General features: G+C 47.4%; 2 protein-coding genes across 4 annotated transcripts; one reads left to right on the forward strand and one right to left on the reverse strand.

Annotated features, from left to right (window-relative positions):
- The first annotated feature begins 376 nt into the window (after positions 1 to 376).
- Positions 377 to 9269, forward strand: BECN1 (beclin 1). Of its 3 annotated transcripts, none has more exons than XM_037033266.1 (12): positions 377 to 484; positions 802 to 930; positions 2349 to 2416; positions 3296 to 3354; positions 4025 to 4115; positions 4224 to 4360; positions 4517 to 4711; positions 5604 to 5750; positions 6984 to 7133; positions 7616 to 7676; positions 8113 to 8255; positions 8984 to 9269. In XM_037033266.1, the coding sequence occupies exons 2-12, from the start codon at positions 804 to 806 to the stop codon at positions 9150 to 9152; spliced, it is 1347 nt and encodes a 448-aa protein (XP_036889161.1). In that variant the 5' UTR covers positions 377 to 484; positions 802 to 803; the 3' UTR covers positions 9153 to 9269. The 3 variants fall into 3 exon arrangements, with proteins under 3 accessions (XP_036889161.1, XP_036889160.1, XP_036889158.1); XM_037033265.1 differs by having other exon boundaries at positions 380 to 522; XM_037033263.1 differs by having other exon boundaries at positions 380 to 514.
- Positions 9215 to 17432, reverse strand: CNTD1 (cyclin N-terminal domain containing 1). Its single transcript, XM_037033267.1, has 7 exons — positions 17215 to 17432; positions 14237 to 14312; positions 13823 to 13991; positions 12709 to 12871; positions 12102 to 12246; positions 11344 to 11440; positions 9215 to 10751 (listed from the first exon to the last, which is right to left on the reverse strand). Exons 1-7 carry the CDS (start codon positions 17381 to 17383, stop codon positions 10581 to 10583), a joined length of 990 nt encoding a protein of 329 aa, XP_036889162.1. The 5' UTR covers positions 17384 to 17432; the 3' UTR covers positions 9215 to 10580.
- Between the last annotated feature and the right edge of the window lie 272 nt (positions 17433 to 17704).

Raw genomic sequence — 17704 nt, forward strand, 5'->3', positions numbered from 1 at the left:
TAATAATTGAAATTTTATCATATAAAATAAAACACAAAGTTTACTTCCCCTCCAAGTGTGTCTACCATTCTCTCAGGGGCCTTTGAAAGAAAGCCCAGCTCTCCCAAAGAGAGACTTTTAAAACTGATACTGCAGAAAGAATTAAAGTGGGTCCGCTCAAAAGTGACAAATCTGAAGAAAAGTCCCTGGATTGCAGAATGGCAAAGCCCTATCCTCCCCCCACTAGGTCCTCTACTTCGCACAACCTCCGCTTACCCGCCCACGCCAGCGGCGTTTCCCAGCTCAGCCTCCAGGGGCCGCAGTCCAGCCGGAAAGCTGGTGGACCGGGACGACCGTACTGGCTCCGCCTGCAGCCGCAGCCGTCTTGAGGTCACGTCCTGTCAGGGCGGAAGTCCTCCGCCGACCGGGAAGTAGCTGAAGGCTGGGCGATGGCAGTTCTGGAGGCCTCGCTCTGGCGCAGAACCGAGGCCACGGTGCCCCCGCGGTAGACTGGACCAGGGTGGCGGGCCCCGAGGCCCCGAGGTGAAGAACGTCGAGGGCTGAACCGCGCGACCCTAGAAGGGAGCCTGGGAACCCTCACGGCCCCTATTGCAGCCCCTCCTCCCCCCAGTTTACTTGGCTGTAAACTGCCTTTGGCCGGGCTGACCCGGAAGCAGGTCCATTTGATATCGTACCGTTCCCTCCGGGAACGGCACAGGCGGAATTTCCCCATTTTACAACACCAGCAGGCTGGTGGTAGCCAGGGAACGGGGGGGTTCAAGGGCGCCGATTCTTCCTATCATTGCCTCTCCATCGCCGTAGGAATGGAGGGATCTAAGACTTCCAGCAACACCATGCAGGTGAGCTTCGTGTGCCAGCGCTGCAGCCAGCCCCTAAAACTGGACACGAGCTTCAAGATCCTGGACCGTGTCACCATCCAGGAGCTCACAGGTCAGCGAGACCCTTGCAAAGAGGGTGGTCAAAATCGTTGAAAGTGGGCAGCTTTGGAGATGTAGGTCTTAAGGTGTCTATCCGTGTAGTCTGCCATAGACTCCCGTGTAAACCCAGGAAAGTCCATCTCTCTGGCTGCCTGTGTGCTTCAACTGGAATACAAAGCAGTTCTGATACAGTGTGCTTCGGAGAGCGTTCTGTAGCAGCAAGGAAAGGTCCCTAGTTTTTTACTCCTACTGTTTCAGAGTAAAGGAACATGTATGTGTAATAATAAAGGGCATTTTTTGAGAACTTACCATATCCCAAGTGCATTGTATGCAGTTTTTTGTTTAGTCCCTGCAACAACCCCTACAGATCGTTTTACAAATGAGGAGTTGAGGCTCAGAAAGCTTAAGTCACTTACCCAGTGATCGCCAGCTGGTAAATGGAGAAACAGAGTCTCATTGTCCCAAGAAATGAGATGTAGTTTGAAACAAAACAAAACGTGAAGGCAGTTTAAATGTGGAGTCAGCCTGCTTGGGTTTAAATCCTGGCTGTCATTGACTAGCTGGATGACTTTTTTTGCAAATTACATCACCTCCCTAGATCCTGGTTTCTTGGTTTCTTTATCTGCAAAACATAAATTACCTCAAGGTAGTTGTAAGGATCAAATATGACAAAGAATGTAAAGACTTGGGAATATGCTGGGCAAAAATAATTCTCAAATTATTCTCAAATAATTCTCAAATAATTCTCTAAATGTTAGCTATTGTTCGTACCTAAGTTTTCTTTTTTGAGGAGAATTAATTCTCATTTAAACTATCACGGAAAATTTTAAACATACAGCCAAGGGAATAGCATAATGAACTCCCATGTATCCATCACCCAGCTTCAACAACCAGCTGCAAGCTGCATTCTCTCATTCCTGTGTTCTCTATACCTTCATTCACCTCCCATCCCCACTCAGTCACTTTTTTTTTACTTTGGTTATGGAAAGCTTCAGAGTGTACAGTGAACCCATGTACCCATCACCTAGATTCTATAATTATTAATGCATATTTAATCATGCTGTATCTGTGACCCCATATACTCCTCTCCCACCCCAAATTATTTTGAAATGAATCCCAAACAAATACTGTAAATATTTTGGTAATGATTTTTGAAAGATAAGATGCCTTTAAAAACATAACCATTATATATTATTATCCTGGAAAAAATTTAACAACTCTTTAATCTTAATGAGCGTAAGGGAAGAAGACAGAAGATTCTTCTCTGCATAAATGGTACTTTTAAGAAAAAGGTGGAGGTGTGGGTGGTGAAGAGGATATTTCCGGTTCTGTTTCCATTACTTGCACACCCACGCCTGCTTTCATGGGATTGTTTGGTTTTGTTTTGGATAAAACAAAATTCTTCTGATGTGATGTTTTCCTTGCCCTTAGCTCCGTTACTTGCCACAGCCCAGGTGAAGTCAGGAGAGACCCAGGAGGAAGAGGCTAACTCAGGAGAGGTAGGAAATACGGAATGCAAAGTGGATTTCTGCAGGTGCTTGGTGCTTCTGGAGCCACAGAGTTTTGGAATCTCGGGTTAACAAGAGCTATTCTGCGTGATCAGGCCACTGCAGATCATTGGAGGTACAGAAGCACACCTCAGGTCACAGGGTTACTGAATGAGCGCCCATTCGGAAATGTGGAGAGAGGTTCTTTATTTGAGGCAGATTTATAAGCCACTATAGGTAGGAGATGAGAAGCCCAGTGTATCCAGGTCATCTCAGGGCATTCCTGGTTTACATCTGTTGTCCCAGGTGATTATTCATATCCACTCCTCTCCATTCTCAAAAGTATCTTGGTTTGGGCAAAGAATTCTATGATTACTATAGTCAGAAGGATTGTCAGTGTTGGAGGACGTCATTTTTAAACTGTGAAAACTTCAGCGATCAATTTCATTGCCAAAGACAGGTGTCGTCTGTTTTTCATCACATTAAATTATGAAGAAAACATGTAAATTACCTACTCTTTTCTATGCCATGGCAAACTTGTTTGATCTGTCTTTTTTCTTGTGCCATGATATTTAGGACGTCTCACCCCTACCCCTGACCACGAAGTGAGAAAATGCATATATAATTATTATATAATTGAGTAAAACATACTTAGGGAAGGATGTTCCCCACAAAAAATCAAATGGAACTTGGGGTGTGTCTGTACTTGGGGTCATTTCTTGGTATCCAAGGATTGGCTAGATAATGCCCATTTGTTAAGTCTCTGTGGTATATCAGGTCTTGTGGTAATCAATCAAGGGTAAAGCCAGCCAAATAGTTCTCAGGCCGTTTGGGAAATAGACTTCACCTCTAAGCTGTCAGAACTCTAATGGGCTCTTATTTCCTTCCCAGGAGCCATTTATTGAAACTCGCCAGGATGGTGTCTCTCGAAGATTCATCCCCCCAGCCAGGTGCCTACTACTCCTTAGTCCCCTGCTCCTTGCCAGAGATTAGTCACATTTTAATTGAACCCAGAATTGGGACCTGGAGCCAGGTGATAGAGATGGATCATTACTCAGACTTTGGGCTCTTCCAGAGAAGATGCATTCCCTCATACCTGGCCCATTACCTTCCAGTACTGATTGAGTTTTCCTGTAGCCATTCACACGTAGGAAGAGATAGTAGCTCTTGTGAGAAAGAATTGAGAAAAGTCAAGGGAGCAATTGATTAATCAAAGAGATGGGCTCTTGAACAGTTTAAAAGCAGCCAATGTTGTTAGATATCAGGTTCTTCGTAATCGATGCATGTGGAGGCAGCTGGCAAGGGGTGTAATGTTAAAACATGGTCTTTCCAGATTCTCCTTCCTTTTCTATTGTAGGCACATATATGTCAGTTTTTGATGCCCCCCTCTCCCTCCTTAGTCCATCCAGGCCAACCTTCGTGCTGAGGGCCCCCTGTGCAACACCAGCATGGCCTTCCCTTGGGACAGAGGTACCCTTGGGAGGCCAGTCGGGCTAGGAGTGGGTATGCACCTTGAGGCCCCTCAACTGGTGCTTGAGAGTCTCTGCCACTGGCACCGCAGTAGGTGGAAGAGGCCTCTCTGCTCCCTCATGTGGCCCGTGGGCGGGGGGCTGTCTGCAGGATGATGTCTACCGAAAGTGCCAACAGCTTCACTCTGATCGGGGAGGCATCCGATGGTGGGACCATGGAGAACCTCAGCCGAAGACTGAAGGCAAGTCAACCTCATTCCAGCATCAAGCAGGGGGCATGGCAGGTAGAGGGGGGTGTCTGGGCAGGTATCAAGGGGCGCGGCTCTACCCTGACTCTCCCACACTTCCAGGTCACTGGGGACCTTTTTGACATCATGTCAGGCCAGACAGATGTGGATCACCCGCTGTGTGAGGAATGCACAGATACTCTTTTAGACCAGCTGGACACTCAGCTCAACGTCACCGAAAATGAGTGTCAGAACTACAAGTGAGTGTCTCCAGAGCTAGGGCCTGGGAACTGACATCCGGGACTTAGAGCTGTCGCTGCTCGGGGACTGCCTGGCCCTCGCCCAAGAGCTGTGCTCCACGCAGGTAAACAGAGTAACAGGCTCCCTCGGATAAGCGCACTCTGTGTCCCTGGCAGGCGCTGTCTGGAGATCTTGGAGCAGATGAACGAGGATGACAGTGAACAGCTACAGATGGAACTAAAGGAGCTGGCATCAGAGGAGGAGAGGCTGATTCGGGAGCTGGAAGATGTGGAAAGGAACCGTAAGATAGTGGCAGAAAATCTCGAAGAGGTCCAGGCTGAGGCCGAGAGACTGGATCAGGAGGAGGCTCAGTGAGTGATCACCCTGTTCTTCTATTTTTCGGCCCTCAAAGCTCCAGGAGGGGGATGGCTTCCAGATGGATGTGTTTGGTCAGTGTATAAGCTGCAGCCAGCTGTCATTCTGCGGCGTGTTTGCTCTGGATCCTGCATGTTGTTTCCTGGCCTTGTTTCTAGAGGTTTGTTTCAGGGGTTACGTATGAAGGATCAGCACAACGAAGTGAAAGAAGTGTGTTGATTCAATAGAGAGCAAAGAGCCAGGGCTGGGGTCGTGGCTCTGTGTGGTAGGGCACTGGGCTCGTTCGGGTGAGTCAGCCGGCATTTTCCTCTGGAAGGATGAGCATATTGGCCTACATTTGTTCTTTCTCAGCTCAAAAATGTAATTGGTGCTCTTGACCTGAGAGAACCCTCTGTCTACTTGGGGAGACACAGCCTCCACATTAACTGAAATAAGGGAAATGAAGGACAGAACAAAAAGTTTATTTTTCACGGAGCACTGTAACAAGTTCCATCGGAAATGATGTTTATTAACTATTTAAAGGACAGTAAGTATATAGGGGTGAAGTTATAGAAGTTCAGTTATGGCCAATCCGTGGAAGAAGCCTCTCTTGACCCACTCACCTTGATTCTGGAAAAGATCAGACATCCGAGAGGTGTTTGGCACTGGTTTGGAGAGTCCTTTTTACCTCCCCCTTTTGCATGCGGGCAGCTGGAATTTGAGGCATTCCTGCCCCTCCCGGGCAGAAGCACTGGAACAAGTCTGTTCCTGTGAGTGGGGTCTGTGACAGATCTAAGAGATGCCGTAACTAGAGGAAACCAGTCACTAAGAGTGAACTGTTAGGAGGGGTGATAGCAGAATTTTTGCCCCAAACTGACAGCCTTCAGTGGCCATCTTGACTGCCCACAGGTATCAGAGAGAGTACAGTGAATTTAAACGACAACAGCTGGAACTGGATGATGAGCTGAAGAGTGTAGAAAACCAGATGCGTTATGCCCAGATGCAGCTGGACAAGCTGAAGAAAACCAACGTCTTTAATGCCACCTTCCACATTTGGTAATGAGGGCTGGGGGGTGAGGAGCCTCTGGGAAGCACTGCCTGGGTCTTAGCTGTTGAACACTAAGCCAGGGTGCCCACCTCCCACAACGTGGGGCTGTGTGGCATCTTCACCCCATCTGGGTCTCTGCCATTCCTTGTGATGGGCTATGCACTTTCATGGGATTCTAGAGCTTAGAGCCATACACTTTTCCAAGGAAAGGGGAAGATCTGAGCCCTCGGCCCCGTGAAATTCTGGTCCTATGCCTGGAGCTGAGGGTCGTTCATCTATTAATGTACTTGACGTTTTGTCCATTTAACTAGTACCGTGTGGTAGGTGCTATTCTAAGCTCTAGAGTGGCAACAGCACAGTATGTGTTCTGCGTTCTAGTTGCCTCTAATTCCATGGAAGAGGTGGATAAGTAATAGGCAGTTGTAACACAGTGTGCTGATGGTTACCCTGGGTGCCGTGGGAGCACAGAAGGGCACTTTCCTCTGTGCGGGAAGGCCACGTGGGAAGCTTCCCTCAGAGGGGGTTGATGTTTAAGCTGAAATGTGAAGTAGGAGTCTGCAGAGGAGGGGGCTTGTTCCTGGCTGAGAGAGTGTCATGTGCAAAGAAACAGAGGAAAGTGGGAGCGTGGATTCAGAGAACTGAAAGGAGCCTGTCATGACTAGAGATTAAGTGTAAAGGGGAGAATGGCAGGATATGAAACTGGAGAGTCCCCAGTCGTGAAAGGATCTTGTAGGCCTCGTGAAGGGCTTTGGACTTGATCCGGAAGGCAGGGAGCCCCTGGAGCACTCGAGGCAGGGAAGTGAGTGACTAGGTTCCCGTTGGTGATGGCTTTACCTGCAGCGTGGGCCATGACTTGAGGGAAGAGGGCAGTGTTTTTGGTGGGAGACTTGGTAGTGGGGATGTAAACAGGAAGAGAGGAGTGGATTGGGTTGGGGGAGGAGTGGACAGACTGAAGAGATTTAGGAGGCAGAATCAACAGAGTCTGGTGCTTTTCTGCAGGGAGGGAGCCAAGAGAGAGCGTTCGAGGGTGACGCCCAGGTTTCTGCTTTGGCATCTGAGCAGCAGGGGGAAAGACAATGACTCCTGTTTCAGGCACGTGTTTAAAGTCCCAAGTAGGTATATGGATCTGGAGATAAGGAGAGAGGTTTATGTTAGGCCTCAGGTGACAGCAGGAAGTCCCAGAAGTTGCTAAGTTTTAAATTCTCCCTGTATTTTTCCCTGCCCTTGGCCGTCTTCGGTAGGCACAGTGGACAGTTCGGCACAATCAATAACTTCAGACTGGGTCGCTTGCCCAGCGTTCCTGTGGAGTGGAATGAGATCAATGCTGCCTGGGGCCAGACGGTGCTGCTGCTCCATGCCCTGGCCAATAAGATGGGTCTGAAATTTCAGAGGTAGGAGATGGAGCCCTCTCCTGGGGTGTGCTGTGTCTTTGATATAATTTCTGTCTCCATCCTCATACTGCTTTCCACTCTGGCTGGAACCTTTGCCCCAACAGACTGGGAGTTTACTCTCTGGAGTGTCTGCTCCTGGTTCTCCCCTCAGCATTGGGCTCTTTCTACTGATAAGCAGCCCTCAATGTGCATGACCCTGGCAGTGGTCCCAGCCCACCGTCTGTCTCCAGAGCTTTAGGGTTCCCCAAGCTGCTTTCAGGTTTTGTTTTTAAATCTAAACCAAAACATATATTCATCCACAGAGGCCCCTAGACAATTACATAATAAAGGCACTTTGTTCTGTAAGCAAAATCTTAAACATGGGGCCTGTGGGAGGTGAGAGAGAGGGACGGGGACAATGGAAGAGGCAGATCACTGGGTTCTGATGTCAGGCCTCACCCGAGGCGGCATCCCGTCTCCATCTGTGCGCATCTCCTTTTTAGGTATCGACTCGTTCCCTATGGAAACCATTCGTACCTGGAGTCTCTGACAGACAAGTCTAAGGTACTCTGGGGAGCCCTGTCTTCGCTGGAATACAAAATTCTTGCACCTCCTAACAGGACAGTTTATGTTTGATAATGGCCTTATTCAGTGTCCTCCTTAGCCTGAGATATCTCACGAAGAGCCAATGTCTTGTCCAGGTCAGGATTAGATACTTTGAGGCCTATAGAAAAAATTACTTTTTCACAGTCTTTGGAGAAGGGGTGTGGGCAGATGAGAGGAGAACGTGCACTTGGGCAGGGAAGGAGTCACTGTCAGGTGGGTGTTTAAGGCATTTCCATCCCTAGGAAAACGGGTGTGGGCGCACTGTCGTTTGCCCAGGGGCCAGTGTTCAGTGGGATACGGAGGGAACGGGGCGTAGCAGATGGAGAGGCTGCGAGCGCACTCTGACGGGCCGTCTCAGTGCCGCACGCACAGCCAGTCCTCTCTCCTCAAGCAGGAGCTGCCGTTGTACTGTTCTGGGGGGTTGCGGTTTTTCTGGGACAACAAGTTTGACCACGCGATGGTGGCTTTCCTGGACTGTGTGCAGCAGTTCAAAGAAGAGGTTGAGAAAGGCGAGACACGTTTTTGTCTTCCCTACAGGTCAGTACCCGCCCCAGTGCTGAACAAACCTAGAGTAAGGCCCAATTGGGCAGAACCAAAAGGACAGTAAGAATGGAGGCAAACCAGAATAAATGGTGGGAATGTGGTAGAAAATCACGCGACATTGGTGGGCAGAGACTGACCAGCACTGCACGTAGGACAGAACGTGACCACCTGGCCCCTGGGGAAAAAGAATGTTGTCTCAGATGGTTTGGGGGATTTTCTTGGCACAGAGCTCAAGGCCACTGTCCAAGTTCAGGAACATTTTCCCCGAAGCCCTTGGAAATATTCAGGAATGCTTCCTTTGGTCAATTGCATAGAAGCCCAGTGATGGAGACCTTAGTTCAGGAGAGGAAGGTCGAGCTGCTTCTGTCGCCCCAAGACAAAGCCTTTCTTTTCTTCTGCCTCCCTTCCCTCCCTGTGAGTTCAGGGATGCCTAGGGAAACAGTGAAGAGTACTGTAACCCTCTCTTACCCTCTGCTCCGGGCTTGTCATCTGTCTGGGTGTGTGTGCTGTCCCTGTACTCCACAATGACAATGAGGCTCTTGTGACAGCCTTCTTGATTTTTGGCTTTCAAGCAAATCCAAAATACACTATCGTTCCTCGCCAAGAGTTCTTTAACAGATAAAATGACGTGAATGGTCCCATGATTAAGTCTGTGCCCATTTGCTTGGACTGACTTAACTCGGATCTCAGTTACCAATGAGCTCTGCTGTGTCCGTCTGCAGGATGGATGTGGAAAAAGGCAAGATCGAAGACACAGGAGGCAGCGGTGGCTCCTATTCCATCAAAACCCAGTTTAACTCTGAGGAACAGTGGACAAAAGCTCTCAAGTTCATGCTGACGAATCTGAAGTGGGGTCTGGCTTGGGTGTCCTCACAGTTTTATAATAAATGACTCTCTTCCTGAGGGGGAATGTTTGCCTTAAAGGCTTTAAATTTTGTTTTGTTTGAAAAAAAAGTTTTAAAATTAAATTTGGGTACTATTAAACAACACATGTTTACAATACCAAAAGAGAAAAAAGATCTTCAAAAGCCACTGTAAAATACCATATGACAAAGAGTTTCCAAGGCTATACATGCCATGTATAGCTCCCAGCCTCTGTTATAGTTTTGACTCTTAACCCCATGCCTTTCTTTCCCTCTCTCCCCTTAAAACAACTAATTTAAGTTTGCTTGTTTTTTTTTTAACTGAGTTGAATTGAGATTGATGTGTTTTTCAGTGGATTTTCTCTCTCTCAACTTCCTGCACTTAACCAATATTAAATAGGAACTTTTGTTCCCACTGAGACAATGGGACGTATGAGACGCACAATTGGGTGATGTGAGAAGAGGACATACAAGCTTTGGTCACCATGTGATGTGATCAGGAGCCCGAAATCGGACACGTCTCACTCGGTTCTGGTGCTGAATGCCTGCTCTGCTCTGCGTGAGAGATACGGAACGCTGTCTGATACTGTTTGAGCCATTGTGGTGAGGTTTAATTATTTGTAATAAAAGGTTTGCCACAGTCTGATAACTGCCCAAGGCGCACTGGTGGGTGTTTCTTGAACCAAAATAGAGCACTTTGTGTTTTGGGAGAACTCCGCTCGAGTGCAGGTATGTGGAAGTTCTGTTGAGACGGGTTAGCGTTACTCTTTAAAAAGACTAATGGAACCCTGGCTGGTGTGGCCTGGTTGGGTGGCGTCCCGCACGGCCAAAGGCTGCTGGTTGGATTCCCAGTCAGGACACACGCCTGGGTTGCGGGTTCAGTCCCTGCTTGAGAGGCAACCAATTGATGTTTCTGTCTCACAGCACTGTTTCTCTCCCTCTTCACCTGCTTCCCTTCTTTCTAAAAAGAAATATAAAGTCTTTTTAAAAAGACTAGTGGAAATAGCCATGGAGAAAGCCCTATTTGTATAGATCTCAGTAACAGAACAGATGTTAAACTAAGGGAAATGTAGACTGCCTTCTTGCTCAGTCAAGGTCACCCAGATGGTCTCAGTTTTTGAGCCTCTGGTTAATGCTAATCTTCATGTCTGATGTTCTCTCATAATGAAATGAACAGTTAAAAGAAAAGGCATAAATATCTTATTAAATAAAAGTGAATCAACTTCACTAATATTTCTATCTCTCCCAGCTTTTTATGTTCTCAGTCTGATATGACAAAAAAAAGACATGCTTGTCTACCTTAACTCTCTGATGCAGAAAAATAAGCATGAAGTTGGAAGACAAAACACAGTTCAAAAGATACTTGAAACTTTTGTATCCTGAGCATTAAAGTAAACAAAGGGAGAGATGAGTGCAGTGATGGGAGGTCGTTTGTACTTGGCAGATTCAGTCTGTCTCACGTGTTGGAGGAAGCAGCGGCCCTCAGAGCTCTGGCCACCAGGTGGGGAGGAACAGGCCGCTGTCGCCCCGGCGTGCTGGCTCCTACGCTGTGGGTTAGGATTGCGTAAGAGAAGGCGGCGATGCTCTCCAGGGCAATGCCAGTGATGCTCTGCAGGTGCCCTACCACCTTCAGGAACAGAGACAAGGTTATTACTACCAAAGCATCTCATCGTGTTTTAGTGCACAGGCACTGCTCGGGCTGTTGTCTCAAGCCCAGTATAAATTCTTTCATTTCTCTGGACTTCCTGAGAAGACTAAATCCAGACCCCGGTGTTTGCCAATAGCCAGATAACATTAGGATACCTTTGCCCTGATGGCGTTTGTGTGGAAAGTTTCTGCTACACATTTCACTCGTCTGGAGATAAGTTTTGTGAAATGTGAGAGGGATATTTGAGCCTTGACATTTTCTCTGTTTGGGAGGATATATTTATTGGACTTGAATATGATAGCAGATTATCGGTTAGCAGATTGTAGTGAAGTTCAGTAAAAGTAAATGAACAAGCTGAGCTTGGACCTCCATTTCCAGTTCCATAAGAGGAGAACTGGAGAACCCTTTTCAGTCCTCACTTGGTTTTCCCTCTCCCATATCCTGCTCATTCATCTTAACCCTGCGTCTCAGCCCCTATCTCTCAGGTTGTCTTCTCTTTCCTTTCGCTCGCGGGAGAATGCGTTCCACTACGTGCACTCTGACCACGCTGCGCCTGCTTGGCGGCACCTACCTGGCTCCAACACCCGTGGTTTTGGATGAACGCGCTTGCTGCGATGACTCCTACTGCCAGGAGCATGAAGTCCTCCTTCACTGAAACAAACTTCTCCCTGAATTATCAAAACCATGATTAATTTTGGGGCTGGAGTGAAGTGTGACCTTCCAAGTCTTAGGGTCATGGCACTTCAATTGTTTACGTTGATCATTTTGGAATTTTTAGACATGGAAAGAAAAAGTCAAGTAATAGCTAATTTACCCCTCTCCCAGCTGCCGCCCCCACCTGCCCCCCTACCCCCCCCCCACACACACACCAGATCAGCTGGGATTAAAATATGAGCCTCCTGTCTGAATGGTTTCTGGGCCTTTTGTTGTCCCATGTGTCTCCCTGACAGATGTAACTGAGGCTTTTCACCATTCTGACTTTACAGTAATCAAACACTTTTGTCCAAGTTGCAACCTTGTGACTGGCTTTTTTTCCCAAGTGACTATAAAAACAGTCCAGTAATCTCAAATTATAAACAACTCTAAAGAAAACTAGGAAATAATTACTTGAAGTCATTTAAATTAGAAGTAAAAGCATTTAGGGTCTTGCTGATTGGGCTCAGTCATTTGCATCCAAGCAACATACCAGATGTTAATTTGAACCAGGTAACCTGTGCAGATGACCTGGGGCTGGATGCCTTGCCAGGTCAGTTCCATGTGCCATGTTCTCATGCTACATTCTGGACTCCCTGTTTCTGGAAGGAACCTACACTAAGGGAGTCGCCTTACCCTTGCAGCTGACTGGGTGTGGAGTTCTCGATCGAGGCCCTCAGCAGACTCTCGTATACGGGTTCGTGCAGAAGATAGACCAGGTCGAGCAGGGTTAGGCAGGTGGCATGCAGCTGCGTGGCTGGGACCAAGCAGCCGTTGTACCCTAGATGGGGTGTGGGCGTGGTGAAGAGCATCATGCGGGTCTTTTCTGATCATAATCGCAGTTGTTAATGTAACATAAAACTGTGGAGCTGCTAATGTGCTTCCTGATTGCTTTACTGAAAGAAACCTCTAGCTGGAGGTCAGTTTCAAAGGACAAAGGGAAAGGTAGAGAAATCTCCATATACAATCAGAGTATATTTATTTTTTCCCTCTTATCTCATGCCTCTCTATAAATTAACTCTTTGATCCAGTGAGAGTACCCAGTGAGTTCAAATGAGCCAGGTGCTGAGATCTAAGTTTCTTTCCCTGACAAGTACCAGAGAGGACTTTCCTCAGTCACTCCATACAGGCTTCCTTCTGTTCCTCATTGGTGGGTTCTGCCCACTGCCCCCAGATCCCTGGGTATATTCTTACTGTCTTCTATGGAAGATTCCAGCCCACAGTCCCTGGCACACTGCAGTACCTAGAACCTCCAGGAGCATCTCCACGTATGCCAGGGGAGTAGGCAGATTGATTTGGAAGTTCAGGGACTTCAAAACATCAAGCTCTGACTCCAGCAGTTCCTCCTTAGTGTGTAGATATCCTAGAGCCTGGAGGAAATTCAGGACTGTAATGTTGCTGATTATCTGAGCAAAGGGAGACAAAACAGTGAGGGGGAGAATGTGTCAGCATAAGGACCGCACCTCTTGGCATAGTATTATACAAAGCCCTGCCAGTCCAGCCCAAGCCTTTGCCTGTCTTCTCTTTTGGTAATGCCCCTTCCGCTCAGTGCTTGCCATAGCGAACTTGTGGTTCCCACACCCACCAGGGTCTCTAGGCCTCTGCACAGGCTGTTGCCTGTGTCTGGATCTCCCCTTTCTCCCCCTTCCTCCCTGCTTTCCTTTACGCCGCTCCCTCTTCCCTTGGGGACAGCCCACCTTTCACACCCCTTCCCCTTTCAAGAAGTCATTTTCTCCAAGTACACTTCCTTGACTCTCCGAGGCTGATAAGGTACATTTACAGCCCCCGGCTGCACACGGATCAGAACACTTCCCCACATGAGTCGCCTGTGTGTCTCCTCTCACTGGGGAGGAAGTTCCTGTAGTGCAGATGGTATTTTTACTGTTGCAGCCATGGCACCGAGTGCAGCATCTGGCCGTAGAAGACAATAAATACGTGTTGAATGAATGGTATTTCATTATATAGGCACTGGGTAATGGTGTGGAAAAGTTTTATCCTTTATAAATGGAATAGTTCCCTTTAATACTGATAGGTACGTTGGCAACTTGGACATTTTATCTAAACTGTCCTTGAATTCAAGGGGAGAAAAGGTGACCTGTGTGAATAATGGCATCTGTCCAGCAATTATACTTTGGGAACAGAACTTCAGGCTATTTAATAACTGCCCCTATGTGACTGTGTGTGCACATGCGCGTGCCTGCATGCGCGTGTGGGAGGTATGCTTTGGAAGCATAATTGCACTCAGGAATTTCCACATGAGTAGTACCACCTAGCCTAGCAGGGGTTTCTCAGTCACCTTTGAATGAGCTGGTTTCTTCCTAACACTCAGGGGCCCGTGAGCCACCCCCGCTCCTTACTTTGTAGTGGAAAGAAAGTTTGCTTGCCAACTGAACACATGACACAAGACGCAGCATAAACTTGTTGAAAAGCTGCTCTTTCAGAGCCCTCCAATTCTGAGCTTCGGTCTTATCTCTTAGCTGGATTGTGGCTTGTCTGCAGATATTCTCTGCCTGCTTAACCATAAACCTATAAAGAAGGGAAGGGGGGGATTAAAAACTCACTCAAACTAAAAGGAGTTTCTGCTTCAAAGTGTGCTACATTTTATCCTCTCCAATAGCGATCACTGGCAATAAACTTGCATTTGCAATAGAGGGTACAAAACAAAGTCTCACAGTCAGGGACACTAGTACTATTTTTTCTTTTTAAGACTTGGGTCCATTAGCCAATTTCGAGAGGCACAATGTACAAGGGCCTTACGCTCAGGGCTTTACCTTTCTAGGATTTCTACAGCCTGGTAGCTCACAGATTTCTCCAGACACCATTGTTCAGACAGGAGAAAAACAAACTCTGCCAAAACAGGAAAGAAGGGCCTAATTCACAAGGTGCAACCAGAACCACTCTTGTGAACTCTTGGCGTGGTGTAAAAGCCACGATGGGGGTACGGGGAGAGGGTCAGGAGGCGAGAAACATGAGACTGAAACAACCCAAGCGGAGCTTAGCTCCTTTTGGTGCCAATGGGCAGATCAGAGGCATGAAAAGGAGGCTGACAGGGTGCCAAAGACAAGGGCTTACCAAGCCCCCTCAGTGACCCTGCAGGCTTCCTGTCGGTCTCAGCTGATAAAAGGCTTAGCCAGCTACACACAAACATACCAGCTGGTCTAATGGGCCTCTACACCATGCTGGGAACCCTCAGCTTCAAGGGAGATTCTTGGATGAATAAAAACCCTAACCCCTATATTCTGTTTGCAGTGGAATGTTGACAGGAACAGAAAGGTCCCTCCCGGAGCCTCGATATTCTTTATAATACTGTTTGTTTAGTAACCACCCTCTGGAGAACTCCCATGGCTTTACAAACACGATTCACCTTACAGCTGGACATCATCTCTCCACCACCAGCTTGTTGGGTAAATGTGTGGTAGCTGAGCCTCTCCCTAGGAGCAAGTTTGTTACAGTGGAGTGGCTTGTTTTGAAGAATCATCCTCCAAATCAGGGAAAACATCCCAGTTTGGGCGGTGGGGAAGGTGGAAAGGGCAAGATACCTTGGCAAGGTTTGAGGCTGCCTGTTTCTCTTTGAAAGAACCACCCCAGATAGGATTTTATTTAGTTTGCAATATCATTAGAGGGTGGAAACAAGGGTAAATGTTAGTTCTCAATAAAGGGAGCTGCAGAACTGAGAACTGAGCACTGATCAGTGAAGAATTACATACAATCAAATGACATACAATCAAGTGAAGAATTGCATACAATCAAGTATGTCTTCAAAGAAAATTTGAGGTCAAACTAGCACAAGATAACAGTCTGTTTGACACACATCACACATAGGTGTACGTTCAAAACCCCATCGTTAGAGACTCAATAAAGCTCTGCCAGTGTCCAGTGAAGAGCATTGGTTTAAGCAATTAAGCAAAACACCCTAGAATAATTGTGTTATTAGCCAGTCCTTTCATTTGTTGGAGTTCCAGCTTCCCTTTTTGTTGTTGCTGTTTGTTTTCTGTGTGTAGAGTTGTTTGGTTTGGTTTTGGTCTGAATTATCTAGGCAATTGTTTCTACTTTCCATTTTAATTTGCCAAGAAAAGTGAGCTTGAGGAGGGTGGAATGGATAAGGGTTACACCTCCCCCCTTGCTGGCTCCACCTCCTGCACCTACAAACATGCGCAGATCTACCATTAACTAAAAGACCCTCCCCCTCTATCCTCTTATCTCTAATTTTGTGAAAACCTGGCTCACACCTGCTGTTTCCACTTTATCACTTACTTCCTAATGTTCTGCAATTTGGTTTCTACTTTATCCAACCTGTCGAAATGACTGTCTCAAAGGCGAGTAAATATGTCCAAATTGTTAAATGTCACAGCCCCTTGGCCATCCTCATTCCTGTTGTTCAAATCCTGGCAGCAACAGAAACTGCTGACCACCATACTTTTTGCAATTCTCCCCTTGGCTTCCAAACACCTCTTGGTTCGATTCCTATCTCCCAAACCACTCCTTTTAGTCCCTTCGCGACTCTTCTTCCTACTCCAATTTCTTGAACACAAAATGTTTCCCAAGGAACTGTCCTTGACCTTCTCTTTTCTCTCTCTAGTAGTTCACCCCCTGCCACAGTTTGAATAGTATCATTATGGAGATAATTCCCAAACCTTTATGTCTAGGTCTGACCTCTCTCCTGCTTTTTTAAACAGCCTGCTAGTAAATTTCCTCTGTTTTTTAAGCACCTGAAATTTAGTAGATTCAAAACCAAAGCGAGTATCTTTCACAAGGTCACACTTCCTCCTGTTTTGCTTTTTTAAAAACGTGTGGGTGTTTCCCTTAATGGCACCACTCTATTCCCAGTCCCCTAGGTTCGACTCTTTGGCAGTCCTCTTTACCTTCACTTCTTAAGTTCATCGTTGTGAAACCCTCTGTTCTACCTCTGAAATGTCTGGAATCCATCCTCCCTGTAATTCCCTCAGCCCTGTTGCCTAAACTGCTCACCCAGACTCTGCTGGTCTCCCTCCCATCCACCTCTCTCTACCCCAATCCGTCCTTCGCAGCACAGCCAGCACATTTTTCCTAGAGCAAAGTTTAGAGTCATCTCACACCCACACTAAAATACTTTCAATGCCTTGTTTTCCTGCAGAGCCAAGTATAAACTGCTCACCTTGGCATTCGAAGTCTCACATAGAATGTATCCCAACTACCTTTCTGGTCTTGATTTCAACCAGTGATTTCAACTACTTCAACAAATGCCCTGGCCAACCTGGTCTAATTTACTGACACTTACTCTAAGCTTCCCTGTTTCCATAGCTTTACTTGTTAGAATTGCTGACTCCGTTTCCTATCTTTCCTATCCAAAATGTCATCTTTCCTTTGAGGCCTACTTCAAATGCCACAATGCACGGAGGACTCCTTCAATTCTTCCTACCCCCACCTCATGCCATCGCTCCTTTTCAATCCCCGTGAAGGCTTGTTTTATCGGTGTGTCACTTATCCAACCATACTTGGATCTCGGCATTTGCAGATTTGCCCTAATATTCTCCAGGGATTATCTACATGGTTTGAAAACAGGGACTAGATCTCTGTTTCATCTTTTTATCTTTACATATGTGGAAATCGAGGGTAGGGTACTGGTGTAGCTTGCTCATCACTGTATCCCCAGCACCCGGCATACAGTAACTTATCTGAATTAATAAAGTAAACTAAATCACAAGGTCGGCGCCTCAAAGACAGATGCCCGGCGCTCCGGTAAACCCGCTCCCTGGCCCTGCGTGCACACCCACGATCCGGGTCTCCCTGAAGCTGCCCAGCCGTCCCGCAGACTCCTGCACCGCTTGCTCATTCTGCTGGGCCAGGTGGAGCAGAGCGTCTTCGATCGTCTCTGTAGCAACAGCTCCAAACTGAAATTCACTGAGAGAGGCCAGTCTCGGTCTCGCAGGTCTGTCCATTTTCAGAAACCTTTCCGGACACCCAGAAGGCTCGCTGGATCCACAAACCGATCCCCTTAGCGTCTCTCCACTGCTTTCTGCAACACTCTGGACTCGTTCCCGCGTCTTGTGTGTTTGTACTCGCCTCGAGTCCAAGGAACACGCAGTTCCCGCCACAGCCTCGTGCGCTCCGCAGTCCTTCCCGCCCCCCACCAACGGCCAAGGACCCCTCAGCCAATCAGAAAGCACGACCTCTTCCCTTCTGCCCCGCCCATCTAAGGCCGAGAGCCGCGCTCCGTTGGTTAAAAAAAAACACAAACAAAAACTACAGCTCCCAGAGAC

This window comes from Sturnira hondurensis, unplaced genomic scaffold, assembly GCF_014824575.4.
Source record: "Sturnira hondurensis isolate 20B ecotype Veracruz unplaced genomic scaffold, ASM1482457v3 Scaffold0021632, whole genome shotgun sequence".
Taxonomy (NCBI): Eukaryota; Metazoa; Chordata; class Mammalia; order Chiroptera; family Phyllostomidae; genus Sturnira; species Sturnira hondurensis.

Coding starts and splice junctions, on each gene's coding strand:
- BECN1 (XM_037033266.1), top strand. CDS start 804: ATGGAGGGATCTAAGACTTCCAGCAACACCATGCAGGTGAGCTTCGTG. Junction 5,751..6,983: donor AATGCCACCTTCCACATTTG/GTAATGAGGGCT, acceptor CGTCTTCGGTAG/GCACAGTGGACAGTTCGGCA. Junction 7,677..8,112: donor CTCTGACAGACAAGTCTAAG/GTACTCTGGGGA, acceptor CTCCTCAAGCAG/GAGCTGCCGTTGTACTGTTC.
- CNTD1 (XM_037033267.1), bottom strand. CDS start 17,383: ATGGACAGACCTGCGAGACCGAGACTGGCCTCTCTCAGTGAATTTCAG. Junction 14,313..17,214: donor CAGGGAGACCCGGATCGTGG/GTGTGCACGCAG, acceptor CTGTTTTGGCAG/AGTTTGTTTTTCTCCTGTCT. Junction 10,752..11,343: donor ACCACGGGTGTTGGAGCCAG/GTAGGTGCCGCC, acceptor CTGTTCCTGAAG/GTGGTAGGGCACCTGCAGAG.